The sequence below is a fragment of the Bufo bufo genome, chromosome 3 (genome assembly GCF_905171765.1).
Source record: "Bufo bufo chromosome 3, aBufBuf1.1, whole genome shotgun sequence".
Classification (NCBI taxonomy): Eukaryota; Metazoa; Chordata; class Amphibia; order Anura; family Bufonidae; genus Bufo; species Bufo bufo.
The window spans coordinates 208,595,316-208,620,245 of NC_053391.1; the positions used below are offsets into that span (position 1 = coordinate 208,595,316).

At 45.9% G+C, this 24,930-nt stretch overlaps 1 protein-coding gene across 1 annotated transcript in view; it reads left to right on the top strand.

Annotated features, from left to right (window-relative positions):
• The first annotated feature begins 688 nt into the window (after positions 1-688).
• Positions 689-24,930, top strand: part of LRIG2 (leucine rich repeats and immunoglobulin like domains 2) — a 59,819-nt gene continuing 35,577 nt past the window's right edge. The window contains exons 1-4 of the mRNA XM_040423892.1: positions 689-1,014; positions 19,908-19,979; positions 22,619-22,693; positions 22,997-23,131. Of these exons, the coding sequence (XP_040279826.1) occupies positions 836-1,014; positions 19,908-19,979; positions 22,619-22,693; positions 22,997-23,131 (461 nt within the window). The 5' untranslated portion in view covers positions 689-835. The remainder of the gene's footprint in view (positions 1,015-19,907; positions 19,980-22,618; positions 22,694-22,996; positions 23,132-24,930) is intronic.

A 24,930-nucleotide genomic window follows, 5' to 3' on the forward strand; every position in this document is an offset into this window, starting at 1 on the left:
AGTCTGACTGTGCACTGTCTCTGGGGGCAATATTACTGTATGTGGGGGCACTGGAGGGGCAAATTACATAATGGAGGGCACTGTTTGTATGTGGGGGCAGTATTACTGTATGTGGGGGCAGTATTACTGTATGTGGGGGCAGTATTACATAAAGGAGGGCACTGTATGTGGGGGCAGTATTACTGTATGTGGGGGCAAATTACATAATGGAGGCCGAAAAAGGGGGCGGGTAAAGGGGTGTGGTCAGTGGGCGGAGTCAGTGGGCGGAGTCAAGGGGCGGCAAAATTACCTCTTGCCTAGGTAAAGTGGGCCGGTCTGGCTGAAGTCCAGGGCCACTTTATTGTCCCAGTCCATCCCTGGGGTAGCCTTAGTCTGACACTAGTACCCTCTACCCTCTCATTACAGTCAGAAGGGTGGCTCAGTGGTTAGCACTGGCACCTTGTAATGCTAGGGTCCTAGGTTCTAAACTGGCCAAGTTTATGTGTTGTCCCAAAGACATACTGCTACAGAATCATGTAAATGATATGCTCCACTGGTAATGTCTATAAAGCGCTGTGGAACATGTTAGCGATGTATACGTGAATAAAATAAGTAACATAAAGTAGCTTGCCCTTAACTAAGAAGGCGCCTGAATCTTCTCTAAGGTCGGTGACGTAATCACGCACAGAACGACGTGACGGAAGGAGCTGGTCTGTGGAGTTGCAGGCGGTTCTACGGGAAGACTGGGCGAACTGGCTAATACTGGGCCGCAGCGAACTCCCTACATCTCCTTCTTATTATCCGGCCTGACGACGCTGCTGTGAGGCCTCCGGCCGAGGAGCCGGACCGAGACAAGATGGCGCCTCCTGTGTGGCTCAGGCCGGGCATTCTCCTGCTGCTGTTGACGGTGGCGGCCGCGGCCTCGGACGCTTCTTGCCCGGCTCCTTGTGTGTGTGAGGGGAGAATGCTGGACTGCAGCAGGAGGAGGCTGGGCCGGCTGCCTGCGGCTCCGCTGCCCGAGGGCATCACCAGCCTGTGAGTATTCTGGGGGGGGGGGGGGGGATGTAAACATTGGCCGCAGGTGATGTGTTGTTGATGTCATGGATCTGGAGATGTAAAGTCTTGTGATGATGTCATCGGAGTGGATGTGAGTGACATCACTATGGTTTCAGTTTATGTCCGGTCTTCCAGTGTGTGGCCGTCAGAGCTGTCTGGCTGCCCCATTCAGAACACATGCACACTCGGCCGAGCATGCATGTGTACGAGATGTGAACTATATGAGAACATGTTGACCTGCTTCACAGAAAATGCTCACGTGCCGAGGAAAGCTCTTAAAGGGGTTGTCTGATCCCTGCTGGGTCATGTGACCGCGGCGGGGGTGAGACTGGTGGGACATTGGCTTTTTTCTTCACTTCATACATCCCGCCCCCCTGCACTTTGGCACTTTTTACAGAATCTTGGACAACCCCTTTAAGGAACATGCAATGCCCAGGGATTCTGGTTCCAAGCAGTCACAGCACCCGGCAGGTTCTATTTTGGCGACTTTTCCAAATGTTGCAGATAAACGTAGCTCTGCCCCCTTACGCCCTAGCGGTGCCCATGTATGGGGCGTGGCGCTGGGCTTTATTCTGGAGCGCACGGAAAAGCCCCAGCTGAGGAGAAGACAGGAGTGGGGTGTTACTGTACTAAAAGGAAGCGGCCATTCCTCTTCCGCTGTTGGACAAGGCGATCATGTGATCACCAGGTGTCTTGGTGGCTGTTTTCCCTCTGGATGCCCCAGTTACAGTGAAAAAGTGTCGGTGTTCCCCCAGACTAGGCCTGTTAATGATCTCTTGAGGGGACATATTATGTGCCAAAATGAATAAAAAAAAATAATAATGCAAATAAAAAAAAACACCCACACCAACCAAAACAATCGCCATAGTTTCCCACGTTCATGCAATATTCATATTATATATCAAACTGACCGACACAAAATAGGGAGCCCATCTTATTTTGGTGTCATTTTACAGATCACAAGGTGGCGCTGGTGAGGTGGTTTTCCTTCCCTGGGAGATACCTTTTCATATTGTTTTCCCATGGTGCATTGCCAAAGAAGTCTCCATACAGGACTGGTCTCTGTTCTTAGACAATGGGGGCATAGCGCTAGGATATGCCCCCATTGTCTGATAGGTGCGGGTCCCACCTCTGGGACCTGCACCTACAAGGAGAACGGAGCCAGGGAGAGCTGTGGCTGGAGGACCCCGGGTTTCCCAGGATCCGTCCACCACCAGGCGCAGCTCCCCACCTCTTCCATTGAAGTGAATGGGAGCGCATGTGCGGCCACGGCTTCCATTCATTTCTACGGGGCCGACGGAAATAACCGAGTCAGCACTCTGCTATTTTCGGCAAATGAATGGAGGGCGGCTGCGCATGCGCTCGGCTATTTTCAGCGGCTCCATAGAAATGAATGGAGGGCGGCTGCGCATGCGCGGTGCGCCCTCCACAAATTACTCCGCTCCGTTCTCCATGTAGGTGCAGGTCCCAGAGGTGGGACCCGCACCTATCAGACAATGGGGGGGGAATATCCTAGCGATATGCCCCCATTGTCTAAGATGGGATAACCCCTTTAAGCCATACTCCAGAACCGAAAGTGGAGCAGAGGTCAAAACGGCGCAAAATTTTGGAAATGGTTTAAAACGCGTAAGGGAGATTTATCAAACTGGTGTAAAGTAGAAGTGGCATGGTTGTCCATAGCAACCAATCAGATTCACCCTTTCATTTTCCAAAGGTGGAATGTGATTGGCTGCTATGGACAACTAAGACAGTTTTACTTTACACCAGTTTGACCACGGATTCTGCCACATTTAGCTTTGTAAATCTCCCCCATTGTCTCGTTATTTTCAAGATCTCTGTTTGCTGTCAGCCAGTGAAAGACATTTTGGTTTTTATCCAGGGACTGCAAACATGTACAGACTTGTGCGCTCTGGACGGAGTTGTATCCATTCGAGGCAGTCCTATGTTAGGCCTCCACATCAGCCTTCTTTATTCCCATTGTTCCGGAAGTGCCGGAACCGGCCCAAAACTGAGGCTAACGGAGCCAAACAGATCCGATAATGAGGTCCGTTTGGGAGAACTGTTTTTTAGTGGAGAAAAAAGCCCTGAGATGAATACACCAGTGGCCATAGAAATCTCCCTCCAGTTCTGGTCTTTTGTTACAGTGTATCAGTCTGGAGTCCATGAGCTGTGTATCGCAGTTTCCTAGTATGACGTGCCGTCCTGTCACGTGAAATGTTCTGCGCGGTGATTCACTTTGCAGATAGGCGCAGGGATCTGCTCGCTGTGGGTTTGGAGAACCAGCGCTGGTATGAAGTCTTCATCCAGTAAATTGTCAGCCTGTGAGTAATTCACACCAGAGGAATGAAACAGACGGGGGCCGATGACGTTTGCCTGTAGGGATTTGTTTATAGGACGTTTTTTTTCTTTTAGTAGTTATGCTGTTTTTGGCGTATCTCCCATTGTGTGACGTATGGACATGTGCATGAGATATCTACAGGCAACGTATGAACCAAGGCAAGGGCTCTGTGGTGGACCAAGAGTATATACACTAGCGGAAAAGGAGCAAAGTATAAACCTCTAGTGGTGCTTGGTGCACCCGGTATATGTTGAGGCAGGGTCACTGATACTGGGTGACATCTCCCCTCGCTGTGATACAGGCTACCACATGGTAATGGTCATACAGACGCTGGATGTCCTCCTGTGCTATGTCATTCCGAGATCTTCCATCTTGGACCCATAGTTCAGCCGCTGTGCACGGTAGATGCGTCGCCCCATCCAGTCCCAGAAACTCTGGCCAGGGGAGCAGCTGGATACCCCGAGGACCATGTTGTGTAGTGTGGGCAGGAACAGGCATGGCAGCTAATGGCCACCCACACCATGACACCTGGTGTTGGTCCTGTGGTCTCCGCACTATGCCTGATGGCTGTAGGACTGGTTCCACAGTGTCCTGGACATACTGAAGGCTGCTCAGTGTTCCCTCAAATACCAGACGGGAACAGGCATGGCAGCTAATGGAGCCCCACACCATGACATCTAGTGTTGGTTCTGTGTCTCCGCACTATGTATGATGGCAGGAGGTATGCAGATGAGGCCATCGTTGGTACCAAGGCAGAACCTGTTTCCCATTCATGCCTCCAGTGGACTCTCCCAGCACCAGCGATGAGGAGAGGTGGTGGAGTTTGTGACTGCAGTCCTGCCTCAAGTGGACGGTCACTGCAGGGGCTGCTATGGTTCACCGCCGTACAGTGGGATTTGGCAGGGATCTGGCTTTCTGGCAGAATTGCCTGCTTGTAATAGTTTTCAGTCAGGCTGAAAGCCGACATTACCCCGGAGAGCGTCCGGATCCCCAATGAGGTCCAGCTGTGAACGGCGGTACTTAGCTATGCTGGAACAGCCTGCTGGATCCGTTTAGCAAATGTGAACCAACCCTAAGTGCGGCAGAAAGTCGCCCAGAGCCGACATCATTTTCATCGAGTCAGTCATTCATGAACTCCATTTCGGAGAGGTGTAGATGTGTCCCGCTCAATGATTTGTGGTCGGGGGGTATTGTAATTGTGTGTGTTTTTTTTTTTTTTTTTTTTTTTTCCATAGAAGGCAATATAGATTTATTTAATATGTGTAAAAGAAAAAAAAAAAAAAAAACTTGCAGGCACTTATAAATGATTTTTTATACTCAATCCTGTGTGAAAGAAGAATGTACGTACAATAGAAAATGGTTTCCCTGTGAGGTACTGCGACGTGGAAGGGCGCGTTTCTCTGAAAGATGCGAAGCGTGTTCAACCTGCAGAGAAGCTGGAGCTCCACTTGTCATACGTGATGGCGTCTGAATAAGCGTCTTTCCGTGCCTAGAAATGTGCTTTTTCTGTATAGCGTTGTCACTGATTGTCTTACCCTTTTACAGGGATTAGCGTTTGTAGAAATGCCCGTCCCCGATAAGTGGCATGTGTAAAAGGTGCCGACAACCCCCCGATGAATGAGAGGTTGCTAATTCATGGGGTGATTGTTTCTACAAATGCTCGTTCCCGATAATTGGCCCGAAGATCCATTCATTTATTTTTCCCAGGGTTTTTCAAATTTATTCATCAGAAAATGTTGTTTTTTTTTTTTTTTTTGTAGGATGACTGAAGGCATTGTGCCTTTCACTTTTACTATCCTTTACTTCATAATAGCTCATAAACGTGTCATATAATCAGATTACGTCTTAATTGCTGCTTCTACCTGATGAAGGAAAAAAGCTCTCTACTTAGCTTTTATATACAAGCAGTTTTATTGAGTTTTTCACAAAGCCTCACAATTTTGGAGAAAGTACTTTAATAAAGGGGATCACAAATGTGTCATATGGATATTGCATGGGGGACAGCGATGCACCTTTGGACCTCTAATAGTCCTTGTCCCATAGGATCTGTCCGCACTGGGGTTTAAATGAGATAAAACGACCTCCATCTCATATGTTGGAACCACAAGGGCATCCCTGTCTATGTGGTTGACAGGGACCTCAGAGGTGTTACATAGGAGCTTCTCCTGTGGTCTCAGCAGTTACAGCCCACCTAGTGACCTCAGAGGTGTTACATAGGAGCTTCTCCTGTGCTCTCAGCAGTTACAGCCCACCTAGTGACCTCAGAGGTGTTACATAGGAGCTTCTCCTGTGGTCTCAGCAGTTACAGCCCACCTAGTGACCTCAGAGGTGTTACATAGGAGCTTCTCCTGTGGTCTCAGCAGTTACAGCCCACCTAGTGACCTCAGAGGTGTTACATAGGAGCTTCTCCTGTGGTCTCAGCAGTTACAGTCCACCTAGTGACCTCAGAGGTGTTACATAGGAGCTTCTCCTGTGGTCTCAGCAGTTACAGTCCACCTAGTGACCTCAGAGGTGTTACATAGGATCTTCACCTGTGGTCTCAGCAGTTACAGCCCACCTAGTGACCTCAGAGGTGTTACATAGGAGCTTCTCCTGTGGTCTCAGCAGTTACAGTCCACCTAGTGACCTCAGAGGTGTTACATAGGAGCTTCTCCTGTGGTCTCAGCAGTTACAGTCCACCTAGTGACCTCAGAGGTGTTACATAGGAGCTTCTCCTGTGGTCTCAGCAGTTACAGTCCACCTAGTGACCTCAGAGGTGTTACATAGGAGCTTCTCCTGTGGTCTCAGCAGTTACAGTCCACCTAGTGACCTCAGAGGTGTTACATAGGATCTTCACCTGTGGTCTCAGCAGTTACAGTCCACCTAGTGACCTCAGAGGTGTTACATAGGAGCTTCTCCTGTGCCTCAGCAGTTACAGCCCACCTAGTGACCTCAGAGGTGTTACATAGGAGCTTCTCCTGTGGTCTCAGCAGTTACAGTCCACCTAGTGACCTCAGAGGTGTTACATAGGATCTTCACCTGTGGTCTCAGTAGTTACAGTCCACCTAGTGACCTCAGAGGTGTTACATAGGAGCTTCTCCTGTGCCTCAGCAGTTACAGCCCACCTAGTGACCTCAGAGGTGTTACATAGGAGCTTCTCCTGTGGTCTCAGCAGTTACAGCCCACCTAGTGACCTCAGAGGTGTTACATAGGAGCTTCTCCTGTGGTCTCAGCAGTTACAGTCCACCTAGTGACCTCAGAGGTGTTACATAGGAGCTTCTCCTGTGCCTCAGCAGTTACGGACAAGGACTGTTGTATTAGGGGCCAGCTGTTCCGTTCCGCAAAATACGCAATGCACATGGACGTCATCTGTATTTTTTGCAGATCCGTTTTTTGCGGACCACAAAATACATAGTCGTGTGCATGAGGCCTAATGGAAAGATATTCACCTGTTCTGTGGTTTTGGCTCCCTATAACTGATGGAAATAACTGACCAGATAACAGAAGTGTGATCTCAGCCTAAGGCTCCATTCACACTTCTGCAAGTGTGGTCCGCATCCATTCCGCAATTGTGCGGAACGGGTGCGAACCCATTCATTCTCTATGGGGACGGAATAGATGCGGAGAGCACACTCTGTGCTCTCCACATCCTCATTTCCGGATTGCGGCCCCAAACTTCCGGTCCACAGCTCCACAAGAAAATCGAGCATGTCCTATTCTTGTCCGCAGCTGTGGACAAGAATAGGACTTCTCTATTTAGTGCCGGCCATGTGCGTCCCGGTGTATTGCAATACACCACGGACGTGTGAATGGACCCTTAGGACTCATGCACATGACCGTGTTCTGCCCGTGGCCGTATTGCGGCCTGCATACGGCGGGTCCACAATACACGGGGCACCGGCCGTGTGCAGTCGCATCACGGACCCATTCACTTCAAAAAGCCGGGAGATGCGGTGCGGAAGCACGGATCGGAAGCCCACGGAAGCACTACGGAGTGCTTCTGTGGTGTCTCTAGCCGTGCCTCCGCACCGCAAAAAAGTAGTGTACGCACTACTTTTTTGTTGTGCGGACCCCATTCAAGTGAACGGGTCTGCAATCTGCAGCACGGGCACGGAGCCTTACGTTCGTGGGCATGAGCCCTTACTGTTTTACACACTTGTCCAACAAGGGTGTGTGGCATTTTAAGAAGGGCACGGCCTCACAGGAAAGGGGTGTGGCCTCAAAAATGCTCTAAAATTTTGGTGCATTTTTGGAGTGAAACTAAATCAACTTACAGGTGACATAAACTTAGACTACACCGTTTTTTGGCTCACATACAAAATTCTGCCGCATGGTCAAGTTTTTGGCGCATTGACTGAATTGACAATTGTACAATTGTAATTGACACAGGATTAGGCTACATGCACACGACCGTATGTTTTGCGGTCCGCAAAAAAAAATGGCTGACATCCGTATGCCATCTTTTTTTTTTTTTTGCGGATCCATTGTAACAATGCCTAAAATGGACAAGAATAGGACATGTTCTATTTTTTTTGCAGGGCTACGGAACGGACACACGGTGTGCTGTCCGCATTTTTTTGCGGACCCATTGAAATGAATGGGTCTGCATCCTATCCGCAAAACAAACGGAACGGACATGGAAACAAGCAACGTTCGTGTGCATGTAGCCTTAATGATACTTCAAATGTATAAAGGTCCATGCGCCAGAATAGTAAATTTGTGTGAATTAGTAAATCTGCTTCATTGTTTGTTAAAGACGCCTGAAAAAAAGCACAGAAAAAATGGCAGATGGACAATAAAAAAAATCACATTCTGGTGGTTATTCCGGCATTTAAAAAAAAAAACACAGACAAAATTTGTTTGTGTAAGGCCTCTTTCACACGGCCGTTTTTTTTTTTCCGTTTTGCGGGCCGTTTTTTGCGGTCCGTATACGGTCCGTATACGGAACCATTCATTTCAATGGTTCCGCAAAAAAAACGGAATGTGTTCCGTATGCATTCCGTTTCCGTATTTCCGTTTTTCCGTTCCGTTTAAAGATAGAACATGTCCTATATTTGGCCGCAAATCACGTTCCGTTGCTCCATTAAAGTCTATGGGTCCGCAAAAAAACGGAATGCATACGGAAATGCATCCGTATGTCTTCCGTATCCGTTCCGTTTTTTGCGGATCCATCTATTGAAAATGTTATGCCCAGCCCAATTTTTTCTATGAAATTACTGTATACTGTATTTGCCATACGGAAAAACGGAACGGAAAAACGAAACGGAAACACAACGGAAACAAAAAACGGAACAACGGATCCGTTTAAAACGGACCGCAAAACACTGAAAAAGACATACTGTCGTGTGAAAGAGGCCTAAGGAAGGACTGTGAAACGGCGCTGCAGGAAGCCTGATATCTCAGACCAGGGACAGTTAAAAAAACCTGCTGTGAGGACCATAAATCCATTCTGGAAAGGTCCATCTACATTTGGTTGTAGTTAGATGACTGATTCTGCCGAAGACCAGACTGCACTTTATCAGGGTAATGCTTAAAATATGAGGAACCACCATCGCTAAGCTCTGCTAAATCAGGACAAATAATGTGGCGGTGCCTCAAATTAGGAGCAGATGTTCCTTGGCCGTTGCTAATGCAGAATGTAACACTGCGTGGTGTGTCCGCCTGCTTTCCAGCGCATGTGTTCTGCTTTACTTCATATAAGGGGATCTTCCAATAGTTGACATTTATCAGCTAACCACACGAATCCTAAGGGAAGAAGCAGCCCTCCAAATTTCTTAAAGGGGTATTCTGGTTATAGAAAGTTATCCCATAACTATCAGATCGTGGGGGTCCTACCTCTGGGGAACGAGAACTGGGGCCCCGTACCTCATGGATGGAGCAGCTTGTCAGAAAAGCTTGCCGCCGCTCCATTCATTTTTATAGGAGCGTCGGAGTAAAGTGCTCAGCTATTTACGGCACTCCCATAGAAATTAATGGCGCACGCTTTCCGACCAGCAGCTCCTTCCAGTTCAGGAGAGGTCCACGGGATACTGGGCCCCCCTTCTTATAATCGGTGGGAGTCCCAGCAGTATGACCCCCACCGATGTGATAGTTATCCCTGTCAATAGGGGATAACTTTCTATAAGGGCTCACAAACGTAAGGGCTCCGTGTCAGTATTGCGGACCCATTGACTTTAATGGGACTGCGATCTGCAACAAATGCCCGAAGATAGGACCTCGCCTATCTTTTGTAAAGCGGAGGCAAGGATCGGAAGCACTACGAAGCTCTCCCGTGGGCTTTTGTGTCCGTGCCCCCGCTCCACAAAAAGAGGGAACATGTTCTATCTTTGGCTGTATGTTGCAGATCGCCGACCCATTCATGTCATGGGTCCGCATCCACAAACAAAGTGCACACGGGCGCTGAGCACTTACTGGAAGATCCAGTGTTACCAGTTGGGGCTGTGTCCCTGCACAGTCTACCCCTGGCAGCTACTGATTGGATAGTGTAAGACACACTCCCAACTGGTAACACCCAGCTGGACCACTTTTGGCAAATCAATCATAAACTTATTATTTTAAATCTCTCACGACCTTTAGCAACAAACATTTTATGTGCTCTCACATATTAGACAAGACCTGGCAATAGCCGGCGGTGTATTGTGATGCTGAGGGGAAAGAAGGGTCCTACAGGGAGGGAACTGACAGCAGCAGAAGAAGCTTGTGGCCGCCGCTGGTTCGCCTGGTCCTGTTGTATACATGCTCGCCATTGATTGCGACATACTAATTACTGCTCCTCCCTACCGCCCCGGGTTATCGCTCGGCACGCAGAGTTACTTGAGGTGACAATTCTTTAATGTTGAGACTGATTATTAAGTTCCTTGCAGGAAATTGCTCTGAATTATCCTGAATTTTTGAAGTGTTCATCCACCCTTCCCCCAAGCACAGGGGTGAGCTGTCCCTTCTCCAGTCAGGCTTGTGTTGCTGTAGGGTTCGGAGGCCAAGAGCTCTCGCCTGCTTCCTGCGCAGAGCACTGCCGAGACCGCTCCGTATTTAATACACCGTTCCCAGACATCTGCTTCTGCTTAATCCATAATAAGAAGGCTTTCAGGTATCTGCCAGAAGCTTGACATTGTTCTGGAGAGCCTGTAAGCAGAGCCTTCTGCCCTGGAGCCATTGACCCCATCACTGCCGCACAATGGGCTATTGTTAGCCTGGTCCCGGTCCTTCCACGTCTACCTATAGATGCCCCCACTCCGGTTTGCAGTGGTAAGACCCGTGGCTTAGTAGGCCCCGAGGTCCCGCAATGAATGTTTTATTTGTTCCGTTTGAAAAGTAGCTGGTAATTGAAAATCTCATGAAAGGAGCAGACGGGTACACCGCTCTGGCGGCCGCTGAGGTATCACGTATCCTCTCTTTCTGATCGAATAGAAGACCTAAAGCCCCCCTACGACTTGTCTCATGTGACTTTCAGATCAAGTAGCAGGCATAGGAAAGCTGAAGATTTTCACTTTCCACCATGGCTGTTGCTCAAAACGAGACGATGGAAACTTTTTTTAAATTTTGTACAGTTTTCATTATTTTATTAGTGTTTAGCAATTGACTTTATTAAAGGAGTTTTATCACCTCATAAAGTGATGAGTGACTTAATTTGCCTCATCAAAAAGAGTTCTTCACCTGCGAGGGGCTTGTCCTCACTGCTGAAGAAGCCCCCGATTGACAGGGCCAGAGATCTCGTCCAGCCTTGATAGTCTCGCACGTGCACAGCTGCTCCGAGTTTAAAGGGGTTGTCCGGGTTCAGAGCTGAATCGCGCTGGGTAAAGGCATTTTTTTGGAGTTCTGGTGATGTACCAGGCTCTCCATAGGGACTGCCAGGCAGAGGCTTCCACGCAGCAGTGTGCTCGGTGACGTCAACGGCGCTGATGGGCGGGCTTTAGCGCTGCCCTAGCCTGTAAAACAGCTTGGGCAGTACTAAAGCCAACCCATCAGAGCCGATGGTGTCACCGGGAACAGTGCTAGGCGGAAGCCTCCTTCTAGCAGTGTGCCAATGTAAGCAAAAAAAGCCTATGCCTTGCGCGATCCAGCGCAGGGCAAGGGAGAGCACCAGAGCATGGAAAGCTCTGATGCTCATATTGCAGGGGCCGGAGGGGTGAAAATGTGGGTATGTCCGGGTTCAGCTCTGAACCTGGACAACCCCTTTAAGTGCAAGCACACAGGCTCTGCATGTAGGGGTAGTAGTGCAGATGTGAGATTGCCAGGGCCGGGGGCGAGAAGTCCAACCTGTCAGTCCATCAGCAGGGGGTACCCTGAGAGGTTAAGAACTCTTGCTGATGACCATTTCACTCATCACTTAGGGCAAATTCACACGACCGCGCTATGTTCTGCAGTCCACAAATTGCGGATCTGCAAAACACAGGTGCTGCGCATGTGCCTTCAACAATTTGGCGAATTGAATGGGCAGTCCATTATAGAAATGCTTATTCTTGTCCGCGATTGTGGACAAGAATAGAACATGCTCTATATTGTTTGCGAGGCCGCAGAATGGAACAATGGTTCAAAATTGCAGAATGGATGCAGACACATTCATCCGGTGGTGTGAACGAGCCCTAAATGTGATGACATATCGCTGGGACCCCACTAGTCCTGAGAATGATGGGGATGCAGCTGGTAGGGTAGCATTGCCTCCTGTTATAGGTTTTCCCTGTATACCGGCTCTCGGGGCACCCAGCTGGGCAGGAAACCATAGCTGGCCCCATTAACTTGAATGGAGGTGCGCTGATGTTCCCTGCACAGCTGAGTGGCCCAGGGGCCACTGTTCAAGCGGGTGGACGTAGTACTACACCAGCACTGGATTGGTGGAGGTCCTCCATAATCATTAAAGCGAACCTTTCACCTGCATTTCACTTAATAAACTATCAAAAGTACCTTATAGATCATCCTCATTGTGTTAGCACACGGTCTTGTCCCGCTTTTCTGTCATGTATATGCATGGAAAAATCGCTTTATAAAGTACTCTTCTCCAGCTCCACAAGTCACGGTAGAAGTCAAGGGGGTAGCCCTTCCCTCACTCCAGGCTGTAACTCCCCTGCCCTAACCCCTCCTCTATGCAGTCTAATTGACACCCGGCTCAGTATCCGGGGCCGCGCTTGTGCCGTCGGACTCTAGCGCGATCCTGTAACTGAATCGCGCGTGAGGAAGAGAAGACAGGCAGGCATCGGGGACGACGCATGCGCAATTCAGTTACAGGATCGCGCTTGAGTCCGGCGCATGCGCCGCCTGTACAAGCGCGGTCCCGGCGACTGAGCCGGGTGTCAATTACACTGCATAGAGGCGGGGTTAGGGCAGGGGAGTTACAGCCTGGAGTGAGGGAAGGGCTACCCCCTTGACTTCTACCGTGACTTGTGGAGCTGGAGAAGAGTACTTTATAAAGCGATTTTTCCATGCATATACATGACAGAAAAGCGGGACAAGACCGTGTGCTAACACAATGAGGATGATCTATAAGGTACTTTTGATAGTTTATTAAGTGAAATCCAGGTGAAAGGTTCGCTTTAAGTGGGGTCATATCCTACCAATATGCTGTTATATGAAATGGAAACCCCTCAATGACCGCTGATATCCCTCTTTACGGTGGTCATTAAGGGCCCTTATTCTAGGCCGCTGACTTTTTATGGCAGTCTAGTCTATGACAGCTGAGCTCCTGCTCCAATCGCCTGGATCGGCACAACTGCCAATTCCTGCTGTTTAACACTTCAGATGCCACTGGCAATAGCAACAGCTACATGTAAGATGTTTTAGAACAAGGGGTCTCCCTCTGTCAGGTGGGTGCTGATGTCTTCACAGGACAGCCCTGGTGTTTCTACTGACAGCATAGTATAAGGTGATACATTTTTCATTACCACCGATCACTAGGATGGGGTCTCGAACACCCTTTTCTGCAGTGAGGAGGAGTTTGAATGGAATGGCAGCCAAGCATATGTCCCTGCTGCTCTATTCAGTGTCTGTGGGGTTGACTAAAACAGCCGAGCACCCCCTTCAGTCCCACAGTCTTTATATGGAGCGGCAGTGTAGATGCTTGACCGCCACTCCTCCTAGTTAGTAAGACACCAAAAAAGGGAAATAGGGCTAGCACAAATAGTAGTAAATATAAGCTTTATTATAGTCTCTACACGAGACAACATACGATAAAATACAGATAAAAGACAATATCGTGGTGGATGGAAAACACACTGGACGACATGGGACACCACTGATCCCTCAACATATCAAGGCTGGAAATGTCACATAGTATATACATAACCCCAGATAGGTGTCTAGTACATATAACCAGCCCAAGCTATAGGAGCAGAGTACAAATCAGATACAGTACAAAGAAGTATAAAGTGCATAGGTCTATTATACTAAACTGTCCACTAGAGAGCCATGAAGTAAATACCTGAGTGGTGACCCAGAAAACCCCAACGCACGTTTCGCGTAAGCTTCTTCAGGGGGAAGACCTATGTACTCTGTTAGATTTGCACTATGCACTTTATACTTCTTTGTACTGTATGTGATTTGTACTCTGCTCCTATAGCTTGGGCTGGTTATATGTACTAGACACCTATCTGGGGTTATGTATATACTATGTGACATTTCCAGCCTTGATATGTTGAGGGATCAGTGGTGTCCCATGTCGTCCAGTGTGTTTTCCATCCACCACGATATTGTCTTTTATCTGCATTTTATCGTATGTTGTCTCGTGTAGAGACTATAATAAAGCTTATATTTACTACTATTTGTGCTAGCCCTGTTTCCCTTTTTTGGTGTCTTACTTTACGTGCAGGCTTGGCACGGGTACTCACTTTTGGGAGTCATTTATTGGTGTATATCCTCCTAGTTAGTATAGTATTCCATACTACTGTGTATGAATCCAGTAGAAAGCCTTTCTGTCAGTGTCGGTGCTTTTAACCCTTTCTCCACGATGGAAGTTGGCGCCCAAGATGAAGCTGCCTCTTCTCTCCGTACAGATTAGCAATGCGAAAATCCCTTCTCATCAAGTTTTTATTTTATTCTTGTGAAGGTTCTCGGATCAGGATCTCGGTGGTGGAAATGCACCAGAGGTGCAGAAATAAATGTCATTTCCTAATTTCGGTATTGTGCGTACAGGTACACTTACGTGCGGCGTTGTAGAGAATGGGATTTTAAAAGAAATGAATGCATTTGCATTTTGCGGACCGCACATCGCCGGCACTTGCAGACAAGAATAGGACATGTTCTATTTTTTTTCGGGATCGGAATTGTGGACCCGAAGTGTGGGTCCGCATTTCTGGATCCGGGATGGGTCCGCAATCCCGTTCCGCAAAATGCGGAACAGAATCGCGGACGTGTGAATGGACCCTTAAGAAATAAAATAAATGCGGCTTTGTCACAGTCGTGGTTTCAGTTTAAAGAAGCAGTTCTAAGAATGAAAACGTGGTTTTGTGGACTCGTTTTTGAGAGGTGATTTTTGGGGGCATTTCTTAGAACTGCTTCTTTAAACTGAAACCACGATTGTGGCAAAGCCGCATTTTTTTTTTTCTTCTTAAGGGTCCATTCACACGTCCGCGATTCTGTTCCGCATTCATCTCAGGTTAATTTGCATACGTATCAAATCGTTTTTTTACACAATAAAAGCACACAGAGCTATGGGGACTGGGTATTGCAGATGTGCTAGCAGCCATCTAGCAACCCATGTCCTCAGCTCTATACACAAAATTCCGGTGACAGGTTCCCTTTAAATTCATTTTAACCCCCTCCCACCACTCCAGTGTAAAATTACGCCGGCGCTGGGAGGTTTAAAGATGGCGCCTGCTGGGCTTGCGTTTACGTTACATTGGACTAATGTATGCGATCGACGATAACGCAGATTACATACATTTAACCCCTCAGATGCCGTGGTCATATGTGACCATTGCATCTATGAGGTTAAAAACCAAGAGCAAGCGCTCTTCGTCGTTCTCTGGCTCCCTCTAAGAGGGATCCGGGGAGATGGATGTAGTATATGGTAGCCTCTGTACTACTGAGTGGTACGAGGCTGCCGCACATTAGTTCCTTTGGAGTGCCTGCCTGTGAGGGTGCCTGTGATTCCCTTTTGGAATCCCAGTTCCCACTACATTTTATGCAACTGTAAATTATGTCATTAGAAGTGCAACTGCTAAAAACAAGCTTCTCCTAAGGCTGTGTGAATGGGAACAATGTAAAAGTTATGTCTTTGGGAAGGCTGGGAGTAAAAAAAAAACAAAAAAAACAAAAAAAAAAACATAAAAATGGAAAATCGCTTGGTTCTGAAAGGGTTAAGGGGTTCTCCAGGACTGGGAACGAATGGTGAAGGGACTGGGTTTAAATAAGAATTAAAGGGGTTCTCCGGGAATGAAGAAAATGAAAATACCTAAATATTTTTTTTATTCTAAATATATTCCCAAATACCTTTCATTAGTTATAGTGGCTCGTTTTGTCTGGGGAGCAATGATTAGGAGAAACAAAATGGCTTCCGTCATTTTAGGACAAGTTACTTCACAATACTAAGGTAAAGAGCTGCCTTATCCTCCTCTCTGCTCTGCTTGTTAGGGAATGGAGTTCATGAGGAGACATGAAGTACAGAGCGGAGGGTGGGGGTAATGGAAAGCAGCTCTTGTATGCAGTTTACATTACCGGTCCTGTGCATCCTCTCTGTACTTCATGTCTGGTCATGGACTCCATTCCTACAGAGATTCAGCTGAAGATCATATTAAACTGTATTCAGGGCTATATTCCCTGACAAGCAGAGCAGAGAGGAGGATGAAGCAGCTCTTTAGCTAAGTGTTGTGAAGTAAGTTGTCCTGCTTTGTGATTAGGACAGGTTTTGTGTGTACTAAAAGGACAGCAGCCATTTTATTTCTCCTACTGATTGCTCCTCAGACAAAACGAGCTAATAGAACTAATGAAAGGTATTTAGGAATATATTTCTAATAGAGTAATATTTAAGTATTTAAATTTTCTTAATTCCCAGAGAACCCTTGGTTTGGCAGTGGTGGAAACGGCATGTGAATTTTGTTTAACTGATATATATATATATATTTTTTTTTAACTCTTACAACATGCCCCTGACCGTTGGTTCCGGGTCTCAGAGAACCCCTTTAATATAGTGTGACTGCATGCTGGAATAGCAGAGTTTGTGATAAGGCATTGGAGTGCGTATGAGGCAGATATGGTACATGGATGCCTGGGTCGGCGAATGGCAAGGAAGGTTTAAATGGGTTTGATATTTCAATCTCGGCTGGGAATAGGGGGATGTGGCATAGATACAGCACCGATTTCATGACCTCATTCCTGCCGTCCTGCTGGTGAAATATTAATGAAGTCACTTCAGTTCCAGCAAGTCCATAGAGGATGATGCAAACCCGGATCAATTAGCTGCTCTTGCACACACTTAGCAGTGGCATTTCATCTCCTCACCATATACACAGACCACATGTGCATTAGTTATGCGGGAAAGCAGGAAACGGAGTGATGAGGACGAGTGAAATCCCAGGTCGGAGGAGTGTGACTCACACATTCTCATTGCTGCAGTGCTGAAAATGAAGCAATTACATCAGGAGTCAAAATGGCTGCAGGAGAATAGTACTGAGTTTATGAACGCTGCGGATATGATCGTGTTATAGCTTCAGTATTATGGGGGCTGGGGTCACTTTGGTGCTGCAGAAACAGCAAAAATAATTTCATATGTTAATCATTTATAAAATAAGGTTCAATATCTGTTTGAACTGTTGAAGAGAAATAAAGTTTGAAATTAATTTTTTATTTGTGATCGAGGTTCGTTTGGTCAGGTTCAATGTAGGGTTAAAATATCCTACTGGGAAAGAGCAATGCAGAAATACTAGATGAGCCAGCCTGTAATCCCCCAGATGATTCCAGTTTTATTTTAGGGATGTTGAGTTCTTTTTTTCCTGTCAAATTCTGCACAAATATAACGACAAAATGGGATGCGCTCCATTCATTGCATTCTCGAGAAGAAAATGTTCCCATTTACAGTGCTGTTTAGAGCTTCATGCATTTTCTCGAGGAGAATTTACAGTGCTGCTTAGACCTTCATATGTTGTACTCTGGAGGAGAATATCTCCCATTTACGGTGCTGCTTAGACCTTCATATGTTGTACTCTGGAGGAGAACACCTCCCATTTACAGTGCTGTTTAGACCTTCATATGTTGTACTCTGGAGGAGAACACCTCCCATTTACAGTGCTGTTTAGACCTTCATATGTTGTACTCTGGAGGAGAACACCTCCCATTTACAGTGCTGCTTAGACCTTCATATGTTGTACTCTGGAGGAGAATATCGCCCATTTACAGTGCTGCTTAGACCTTCATATGTTGTATTCTGGAAGAGAATATCGCCCATTTACGGTGCTGCTTAGACCTTCATATGTTGTACTCTGGAGGAGAATATATCCCATTTACAGTGCTGCTTAGACCTTCATATGTTGTACTCTGGAGGAGAATATATCCCATTTACAGTGCTGCTTAGACCTTCATATGTTGTACTCTGGAGGAGAACACCTCCCATTTACAGTGCTGCTTAGACCTTCATATGTTGTACTCTGGAGGAAATATCTCCCATTTACGGTGCTGCTTAGACCTTCATATGTTGTACTCTGGAGGAGAATATATCCCATTTACAGTGCTGCTTAGACCTTCATATGTTGTACTCTGGAGGAGAACACCTCCCATTTACAGTGCTGCTTAGACCTTCATATGTTGTACTCTGGAGGAGAACACCCCCCATTTACAGTGCTGCTTAGACCTTCAGATGTTGTACTCTGGAGGAGAGTATCTCCCATTTACAATGCTGCTTAGAGCTTCATGCGTTGTATTTTCAAGGAGAACACCTCCCATTTACAGTGCCGCTTAGACCTTCAAATGTTGTACTCTTAAGGAGAATATCTCCCATTCACAGTGCCGCTTAGACTCTCACGCATTGCATTCTTGAGGAGAATATCTCTTGTTTTTGGTGCTGTTTAGGGCTCCATACAATGCAGATCTGTACAGTATAGTATATGTTATTCATTAGCAATAGAATATCTGGTCCTTTCTTAGGGTGGCCATAGACATTAGTCTAAAGTTAATCATAATGGAGGATTTTAAATCCTGTATTGGGTCAAAAAGTCATTTTAGCCAACCAGTGGCACACACGATGCCAGCCATGCCTGAATTGTTGTCTAATAGTCACTAATCCACACATGATCTATCTATGAAATAAAGGTCATTTATCCTTCACCTGATGTTGGTGGCCATGTATGACCAATTTGAAAGACTGTAATGGCCAATGTGGCTACAATTTGTATGGCTGCTTCAGCTGAATGTTAGATCTCTGGTTGTTCAACACTACTTTTCTGTAATGTGTATGGCCACCATTAAGTATATTGTATACCATACCTAAGGCGGGGACCAGTGAACATTACAAGACCACAATCATTAACATATTTACCTCCAGCTAAAGGGGTTTTCTAAGTATTATTATTATTATTATTATTATTATTATTATCTTAACTAGCGTTTCCAGCTCTTCACTTCCTACTCCCTGCTTTATACGTGGAAACGCCAGGAGAAGTGCGCCCATCCAGTCACAGGCTTAAAGAGAATTGTCTCCATAAAAGGCAATGCAATCGGCAGGCAGCATGTTATAGAGCAGGAGGAGCTGAGCAGATTGGCGTATAGTTTTATGGGAAAAGGGTCAGTAAAACTTGTTTTTAATTAATATCTCTGCTCTTTCTGACTTCATTGTACATGGGGGAGGTGTTATCAGTGACTGACAGCTATCTCTGTATACACACTAAAGGCCCTATTACATGGGCAGATTATTGAGATGATCGCTAACGAGTGTTCACATGAATGCTCGTTAGCAATCATCTGGCAGTGTAATACTGCCGCTGATTCCCTGCTCATTTATCGGGTAATCAGGATCTTTTAACGTGTAAAAAAATCCTGGTTTGCCAGAGGCAGGTCACGCAGTGTAATAGGCGCTCTGCTGTCGGCAGACAATGAGACAGTATAGGGACGAGTGATTCATTAATGATCGCTCCTCCTTATACTAAGGAGGAAATCGCTGCATGATAAAGCAGCGGTCTCCTTCTCTAGCAAGCAGACAATTGCCTGCTCTATCTGCCCTTGCACAGGGAATGATATCAATCACTGATAACACCTTTCCCCTGTACAATGAGCTCAGAAAGAGGAGAGTTTTAAGTTTTACTGAATCTTTTCTTCCCAAAGTACTGTATACATCAGTCTGCTCAGCTCCTCCTGTGCTATAACCTACTACCTGCAGATTGCGCTGCATTTTGTGGTGACAGGTTCTGTTTAAGTGCGTTACAGCTATGGCCAATGTGATTGGCTACTGAGCCTGCATTTCCATTGTGTTGCGCCGGGACCAGGAAGGGTAGAGCAGTAGGAAACGGCTGAAGCAGGAGAGGGTGAGTAAGTATTTCTTTTACTACGTAATCATGTATATGTCTGTTCCCCCAGAGAACCCCTTAAGCTTGTACCCTAGCACAGACAACTGATTTGCAACTTTCTGTCTTGCCTTTAGGGAGATCAGCCACAACTGGTTGACTTTATCCAACAGCAGCCTGGTGCCCGAACTGTACTCCCTGCAGGAAGTGTAAGTGCCATATACATTTATTTTTCAGCACCTTTGGTCATTTAGCACCATAGATCCTTTGACTTTGTTCAGAACGCACATGTATAAAACATCATGGACATGTTCTTGTGAATGGCCCCTGATGACTACTTAAAGGGGTTATCTGAGACCAACAAATGCTCCCCCATATGCCGGGCCGTCTCACATTGAATCTACTTACCTGGCTCCCTGCATCGCTCCTAGACCCCGCACCGCCGCAGCTGCTTCTCCCCATGCGCATCCTCGTTACCGCCTGCCATTGTTCTTCTTGAAGGACCTGAAAAAGGACCTTCGCTGACGTCATCAGACCTTCTATCTTCATTTAGCAGGACCTGCGCTGACGTCACTGCGCTCACCACCTGGTTGGCGCAATGACGTGCAGGTCCTTCAAGAAGAACAAAAAAGAGGATCCCGGCTGCGCGATCAAGTGGATGAGGTGAGTAATGTTTTTATTATTTTTTAACCCTCAATTGACATTTGACTTTGCATTCTGTATTAAAGAATGCTATTATTTTCCATTATAACCATGTTATAATGGAAAATAATAAAGTAAATGGGGTCCCAGGTCGCTCATCCCTAGTCTCCCTAGCAACTATCGGTGAAAATCGCATCGCATCCGCATCCTTGCTTGCGGACACTATGCGATTCACGCAGCCCCATTCATTTCTATGTGGCCTGCGTTGCGTGAAAAACGCTGAATATAGAACCTGCTGTGATTTTCACGCAACGCACAAGTGATGCGTGAAAAATATCGCTCATGTACACAACAAAGCTTTGTGACTTGTACCTCACTTGGATCCAGAGATCTCCCATTCATTGCTCCAGTTTCTCAGTTAGGCCGGGTTCACATCACCGTTTATTTTTGCATTCTTCTGATCCATCATAAGAACAGAAAAATGAAGAAAAAAAACTAATCCTCTATTTAAAGCATCTGTTATGCACATTTGGCATCCGTTTTAGCCATTTGTGTCTGAGATCCGTTTTTTCCTACTTGCATGGAACTGAGCATGTGCGACCTCCTCAGTAGGTGGACATGCAAATTAGAATACAAATTAAACGCATCACATAATGAAGAGAATGTCTCGCAAAATTTCTGTAACAGAAAATAAATTACAAACTACATTTTCACACTGAATTATACAGTGTTAAAATAACGTTTAGCGGTGGCACAACCCCCTTTAAAACTACATTAAATTATGGTTTCAACCCCTGTGATTCGTTCACACAGTTATGTTTTGTTCGGGTTTTTTTTTATGCAGTTTTTGAAGCCAAAACCAGGAGTAGATTTAAAAAGAGAGGCTATAGTACCTGTCCTTTTTACATTTTGGCTTTGAAAACGGAATAAAACCCGATCGCGTCCATATGGATTCACTGCATCCCTTTATGCGACAATATACTTCAGACATTAAACCATATAACACATGTGTGGTGTGCATGTTCTAATACATAACATATTTAACCATCTTGTATCGGGACAAACCTTTCTCAAAATAGTTTAAACCCCAAGGCAAAGAAAAAAAAAACAGAAAATACTGGAAAAACATATTAAGGGCTTGTTCACATGACCGTATGTATTTTGCGGTCCTCAAAAATACGGATCCGCAAAAAAATACGGATGACGTCCGTGTGCATTCTGTATTTTGCAGAGCGGAACAGCTGGCCCCTAATAGTACAGTCCTATCCTTGTCTGTAATGCGGACAATAATAGGGCAAGACTCAAAATGTTGCAGAACGGAAATACGGACATACGGAAACGGAATGCTCACAAAGTACATTCCGTTTTTTTTAGGACCCATTGAAATGAATGTTTCCGCATACAGTCCTCAAAAAAAAGTAACGGAAACTGAAAAAATATACGGTCGTTTGAATGAGCCCTAATATAAATAAATTCCTAACTGCCTTTAATGAATTAGAATGGCTCGTTTTGTCTAGGGGGCGATCAGTAGAGAAAATAAGGTGGCTGCTATCAGATTCCTTCACAAAGATTCCATCTTAGTGACCGCAGGATGGCCTGAGTTGGAATGCGGAGCAGGAGCAGTATGGAAGCTCCGGTCTCTGCTTTATCAGGCCTGTAAAACACCATGTCATCTACAACTTACATCTGTCATCTTTTTGCTAATGACACATGTCCCCAACAGCAGCGTATGTCTGGTCCTTCATTCCAGTGGATACAGGTGAGAGGTGAGCTCCAAGGCTGGCACAGGCGACGGCTGTAATCTGTAGATGATACAATGTTTTACAGGGCTGATAAAGCAGAGACTGGAGCTTCCATACATCTCCTGCTCTGCATTCCAACTCAGGCTTTCCTGCTGTCACTAGGACGGATTCCATCTGAAGGAATTTGACAGCAGCCATTTTCATTTATCTTTGTTATTCATATTAAAAAAACTTTTTTTCTTCTGTATTTCAGTTTTTTGTTTTTTTCCCTATTATTGCTGAGGGGAAGCTATAGGTGAAATGTGGTATTACATACAGTGGCCCTTCAAAATTTGTGAAGAATTTTATGAAATCAATTACCTTTGCATTGTTTTCCACATAGCTTGTGGATATAACTGTATTTCACGCATAACATTCAAACATATTAACGTTACTGCTTTTACATTGTTTTTTTTTCCTTTTAGGAAAATGAATTACAATGAGTTAACAGCAATCCCTCACCTTGGAGAACCAACCGCTAACATCACGCTTCTCTCACTGTAAGTCTACTTTGGACCCAGTATGAATTCAGCACACCCTCAAATCCACAACACATAAACCCTATTCACACTGTAATTTGTAACCTGCACTGAAGATCCGCCCGCTCTCATCAGTCAGTGAGCTTTACGTCAAGGGACGGCACTTCCTGAATAGTATATAAAATGCTTGTTGTAACCTGCTGCCTGTCTTTTCCTTGGGCTAGGCAAATATTAGCTCGGTACGAGCTCGTGCAGGTTTGTGTGTATAATTGACTTGCATTAAGCTGTGATTGTTTATATTGTTTTTTTTTTCCTTCCTGACAGGGTACATAATAAAATTTCTGAACTGAATGGAGATCTGCTGCAGCAATATCTGTCGCTGGAAACCTTGGACTTGAGCTCCAATCTTCTCACTGAAATAAAAAGCACATTCTTCCCCAGGATTCCTTTGAAGCACTTGTAAGATTATTATTTTTTTTGTATAATTTTTTGCAGCAGAGTTTATTTTTTTTCATTGCTGTTTTGTTCACACTTGAAATATAATTTAAAGAGGACCTTTCATCATTTTTGATATAGGCTAATTATGGTATTACCTTGTAGGGCGGCCCTCACTGATGCCATGGGTGTATTTTTTATTTTTTTAAAAGCCCCCCCCCCCCATCCCCCTTCCCTGTCCGCTGTGGCCCCCCCCGATGATTTTTATAATGAGCATTAAACTCGCAACGGGGGGGAGACGCAGTCTTCTGCTGTGGGCATCTCCTTCTCCCTGGCTGTGAGCACGATCCAATCAGAGCGGACCGCACTCAGCCAGGGAGAAGGAGACGCCCACAGCAGAAGACTGCGTCTCCTCCCCATTGCGAGTTTAATGCTCATTATAATACAGTGCTCCAAATCAACGGGGGATGAGAGTTGAAAAAAAATACACCCATGGCATCAGTGGGGGCAGCCCTACAAGGTAATGCAATAATTAGCATATGTCAAAAATGACGAAAGGTCCTCTTTAAATGCTGTAACATTGAAATAGAAAGAAAAATTTTATGTAGAAAAGAAAAGTAGTAGTCTGATAACTTGGTTTTTAACAGCGTAATCCATTTGGTGGTAAACAAGTAAGCTAGAGTCTTGTAAAAGGATAGTACATCTTGTGATCCACTTAAAGGGAATGTCACATCTTAAGATATGTCACCAATGTTTGATAGGTGCGGGTCCCACCCCTGCTGGTCCCACACCTATCTCTAGAATGGAGCCCGCAAAGTGAAAGGGAGCATACTGCGCATGCGCGGCTGCCCTCCATTGATTTCTGTGGGAGTGACAAAACTAGCTGAGCAGCATGCTCGGCTATTGTCAGAAGTCCCATTAAAATTAATGGGAAAGGCACCACGCAAGCCCGGCCCCCACTCCATTCACTTCTATGGAACTGATGGAAATAGCCGAGCCAGCTCTCGGCTGTTTTCGGCACTCCCATAGAAATGGATGAAGAGTACACGCGGTCTGCTCACCTTTACTTTGCAGGCTCCTTTCTACAGATAGGTGCGAGTCACAGAGATGGGACCCTCACCTTTCAGACAGTGGTGGCATTTCCTAGCGATATGCCACCAATGCTTGAGATCACACAACCCCTTTGAAAAGGGTTTCCTGGCCTAATAAAAAAATGAATGACAGGCAGCAGCATGTTAATAAAAATAAAAAATCACTTTTTAAAATGCCCTCTATACTAGCACTGTGGCTCCTGGTAGTCTCCGCCGGAGGTGATAGGGACCCATCCTTGGTCATAAGACCGCAGCAGTCACATGTTTAAGAATGGCGCCTCAACGCTGAGGAATATCTCACGCATGAGAAATTACAAGCTATGCTTAGGAGTGTACTCCTAAGCATAGGAATGGCACGTGTAAGGGCATATTCAGATTTTGTTGTCATAATGCTATTTTGAAGCATGGTAAGTGCTGAGAGACTGCAGTGTGTGAATGCACCCTAAATTGAGGTAGTAGAGCGAGCTGTAGCTTCTCTGTATTTGTAACATGGCAGACAATGACAAAAGTTATTTTTGGTGAATTAGAAAGAAGGAGATTTCTGCAGCACAATGAACTCAGCTTAAAAAAAAAAAGAGTACTGGACCTGAGGATCTAAAATCGGTCCGAAGCCTGGCGAGCGCTCTGACTCTTGCTGGTAATCCTGCCCAATGCCTCCCCCTTGGCATTGATTGATGACACCTGCCGTTGACAACCTCACTCAATTGATATCGTACACATGCGCCTTTTGTT